Source organism: Orycteropus afer, unplaced genomic scaffold (genome assembly GCF_000298275.1).
Source record: "Orycteropus afer afer isolate SDZICR_OR568_19922 unplaced genomic scaffold, OryAfe1.0 scaffold00070, whole genome shotgun sequence".
Lineage (NCBI taxonomy): Eukaryota > Metazoa > Chordata > Mammalia > Tubulidentata > Orycteropodidae > Orycteropus > Orycteropus afer.
In genome coordinates this window covers 8,666,320-8,670,766 of record NW_006921657.1, presented here as the reverse complement: position 1 = coordinate 8,670,766, position 4,447 = coordinate 8,666,320, and the positions used below count along the sequence as shown (strand labels likewise).

General features: G+C 34.9%; 1 protein-coding gene across 1 annotated transcript in view; it reads left to right on the top strand.

Annotated features, from left to right (window-relative positions):
* Positions 1-4,447, top strand: part of VPS26A (VPS26, retromer complex component A) — a 63,095-nt gene that overhangs the window by 43,630 nt on the left and 15,018 nt on the right. Inside the window, exons 6-8 of the mRNA XM_007940671.1 lie at positions 213-319; positions 1,995-2,063; positions 3,845-3,987. Coding sequence (XP_007938862.1) covers positions 213-319; positions 1,995-2,063; positions 3,845-3,987 — 319 coding nt within the window. The remainder of the gene's footprint in view (positions 1-212; positions 320-1,994; positions 2,064-3,844; positions 3,988-4,447) is intronic.

Sequence of the window (4,447 nt, the reverse complement as noted above, 5' to 3'; positions counted from 1 at the left end):
TACCCATGTTTGCTTTCATTGACAACTCAGTATTGTGGATGAATACTTTTTTGAAAATAAGACACATTAAACAATATGGATAGTCAAATGGCATTCTTAATAATTACTACCCTAAAGATATTTAATAATAACTTTCAGAAGGACATATTTCACTCTTTGTGTTTGTTTTAAAAACTGATATTTAGTAAGTGAGGTGTATTCTTTCCCTAAAGGTATCATTTAAAGGATGTGATTGTTGGAAAAATTTACTTCTTATTAGTAAGAATAAAAATCCAACATATGGAGTTACAACTGATCAAAAAAGAGATCACAGGAATTGGTAAGTTGAAAAGAGTATTTGAATTGAATTTCCAGAATGTCATGTAGTTGGAATCATACAGTATCTAGCCTTTTCACTAAGCAATGTGTGTTTAAGTTTCCTCCTTGTCTGTTCATGGCTTTTCAGCTTTTTCTATCACTGAAAAATATTCCATTGTATGATTGTACCACAATTTGTTTATCCATTCACCTTTTTTTAAAAGTTGAATTTTGAAAAAAAACCTTTAAACATTTTAAGTGGAGAGTTTTTTCATTCCAAAGTCTGTATTGGTCAGTGTTCTCTAGAGAAACAGTAGAAGATACATACGTATATATGTATGTATTTATGTAAGTGTATATATGTGTATGCACATCTATGCATATGTATGTATGAATGTGTGTATATATGTATTATACATATATATGAAATATATATATATGTATATGAGACATATCAAGGAATTGGCTGACACAGTTGTGGAGGCTGACAAATCTGAAATCAGTATGATTGGCTGACAGCTCAAGGCAGAATTTCTCTATTTTTCTACCTGCTATCAAAATTTCTTTTAACTTGTGGATTGGGTGAACGTCTACAGAGCAAATTAGTTTTCCATTCAACAATTTATGTACATTTTGTTTCCTGATATTGGTAGCAGTGCTCTCAATGGAATAGCACTCTTCTCACTTTCGCCCTGGGTTCTCCTTATCCATTTTTTCTTCTTTCCTGCCCCTTTCTGTCTCCTGAGCTCTGTTTTGGGGCATGTGCTGCCCTTTTGGTTTCATATAGTTCATTGTTCTGTGGAGTATGTTCCTCACAGATGTTATTATTCATTTTATAGGCCTGTCTGTTGTTTGGCTGGAAGGTGAACCCCTGGAGTGGGTTCAGTTCCAGGTTTGAAGGGCGTCTAAGGGCTAGTCTTGGGGGTTCTATCAATCTCTATCAGACCAGTAAGTCTGGTCTTTTTTTATGATAAGATTAAGTGATTTTTAGATGCTAAAATCAAATTTCATGTTCTCATTTGTTGTTTAAAAAGTAATTGTTTACTTAAACTTTTATTTTTGATTATAAAATTGTTTTATCCTAGAAAATTTTAAGAAAAATGAAATAATCTATATTCCCCATCCAGAATAGACTTTTGTCTTTGCATATTGTATATTTTACAACATTGAGGCCATTACTATATATTTTGGTATATTTTTCTCACTTTTTAAATGTCTAGGTTCAAATAGTTTTTTAGAGGATCAATCCCCAAATTCAAAATTTTAAAGAACTATGTAAGTCAGAATTGACTTGATGGCAACTATCAGCAATGTATGTGTGTGTGCATACATTCAGTTTGATGTTTTACCTATGTAAACTAAGAGAAGAAAGTTTGGGTGTTACAGAGAAAACTAGCATACCAGTGATTAGTTTTGATAAGTATTGCTAGTTTCTATTTTAGTAAATATCAGAAATGATAGATGGAACTTGGTAAAGAAGAATCTTTCTGAACTGTGATTCTTTTGGGAATAAGGGAGCAAAACATTATGTTGAATGATGAGTATATAGATCAAGAAATAGAAAAAGAATGATCAACATTGTTACAAAATGGGGTGATAAATTAATACTAAATAACTGGAAAATTGGAAGCAGGTATAAGGCTGGAAATTATGTCCTGGAAATATTTAAATGAATATAATTTACATTATTGCTCTAGGACCTAGTACCACAACAGAAACAGAAACAATCGCCAAATATGAAATAATGGATGGTGCACCAGTAAAAGGTAACACACTTTTCAGCTACTTCTCTTGTGATGTAAGTGGTGCAGATGGCAGTGTTCAGGCAGTTTAGTTTGAAAGTATCCAGTTTGAAAGTATTTATGATTTCTTAAAATAATTCTTACAATAATGGTTCTTAAGATCATCTTTGTGTAGATGCTGGGAAGACTACAATTACTTCTTGGTCTGAAATAAGGCTTATTTTTTCCACTCAGTTTAAAATCAGAATTTAGAAGAGATGCTTACATATTTTATCTAATTCTGAATTTGTAATATTTGATTGTCTTCTGTTATAATAGTTATCTCTGTAAATATTTTTTTCTGATGCTGAGCAAAAGATGCAGTGTAGCTGAACATTAATTTTTGTGGGATTTTGGAGTCTTAACTTAGAGCCCCCAAGAAAATAAGCATTCCATCACTATATCATCTTCTGTGTTTAAGACACTGAAGCCACTATTTATCGTTTTAAAATTATACCTTTGGACTTGCCTATTATGTTAATAATTATTTCAAAAAATAACTACTATTTATTGAGTATTAACTGTAGATGAGGGAGCCCTGGTGGTGTAACAGTTAAGTGCTTGGCTGCTAACTGAAAGATTGGTGGTTCAGACCCACCCAGCAGCTCTGTAGGAGAGAAGAGCTGGTGAGCTCTCATAGTCTAGAAGATCCTGTGGGGCAGTTCTACTCTGTCACACAGGGTTGCTAGCAGTTGGAATTGACTTGCCAACGTCTTTGTAGTCTTGGTGCTCTAAACTTCCCGACAGCCTTTTGAGTTAGGTGGTGGTTTCTCTTACTTTACCAATGAAACAGAGATTCAGAGAGGTTTAAAATAAACACCTGGTAACGGTGATATAACTAATGATGGCAGGGTTGTAGTTTGAGCCCAGGCTTTTCTGACTATGTGCCTCATGTATATGTACTCTTGTGTTACGTCATACAACTTAGTGAAATTTTAGCAGTCACACATTTTATTATAAAGGGATAGGTCTCATATTTTTCAGGAAATAGATGTACGTGACAAAAGTATATAAATAAATTTCAAAAGAATATGCACATAATTCCTCCTCTTAGGACAAGAGAAGCCATGAGAATTTGAACAGTAATCTTTTTTGGCTGTGAAGGAATATTCTCCTTCTGTACTTGCTTATTGCTTTGGATGAATTAGTAAGGGATATTCCACAAATTTATACACAAAAGAAATTGGAATAAACTTTGAGAAAGCAGAAAATAAAAAAACTACTTGTTTAGCACTTACCTGCTGGGACTTTTCTAAGCTCTTCACATATACTAGCCTTATGTATATTGTCCTTATAAAATCCCTGCAAGGAGCATATTGATGTTATCCTCACTTTTCAGATAAGGAACTTGAGCAGAGAGGTTAAGTGACTTGGCTAATATCACACAACCAGTAAGTGGTTGAGATTTGAATGTAAGCATTCTGGCTCTAGACCAGTGATTCTCATCTAGGGTCAGTTTTGTGCCCCAGGGGACATTTGGCAATGTCTGGAAACAGTTTTGGTTGTCTGGGGTGTACTACTGGCATCTAGTAGTAGAAGCCAACGATGCTGCTAAACATCCTACAATGCACAGGACTGCCTCCACCCTCAATAAGTATCCAGCTCAAAATGTCAGTAATGCTGCGGTTGATAAGCTCTGCTCTACGGTTTTTGTTATGCTGCATCTCATCTGAGGAACTGAAGCATTAGTGTATTTTCTACAATGCTTTGTCCTAGGCATTAGAACTGTATTTAATAAACTGAAATACAAATTACTTTTCTTCCAGGTGAATCAATTCCAATAAGATTATTTTTAGCTGGGTATGATCCAACTCCAACAATGAGAGACGTGAACAAAAAATTTTCAGTAAGGTACTTTTTGAATCTAGTCCTTGTTGATGAAGAAGACAGAAGGTACTTCAAGCAGCAGGTATGATACTTCTCAAGCTGGTATTTTGTTCTTTTGACAGTTTAAAAAATATCTAGAAAGGACTCACTTTTCTAAGCTTTATTGCAGTGGGCTATAAATAAGTGTGCTGATGGAGTGAATTGTTAGACCTGTGGTCTTAGGACCATCGTCATGGGGACATCAAGCTCAGTTGGCATAACATACTACACAAAAACATGGTTCTATATCCTACTTTGACAAGTGGCAACTGGGGTCTTAGAAGCTTGCACGCAGCCATCTAGATGCAAGGATGGGTCTCTCCTTATCCAGAGAAAAGAAGAATGAAGAAAACCAAAGATACATGTAAACATTTAGTTCAAGGTACTGGTAGACCATGTGATCCTCAGCCTATATGACCATGAGACCAGAAGAACTAGATGGTGCCCGGCTACCACTGTCAACCACTCGGAGAGGGATTGGTGTAGGAGATCCTAGATAGAGT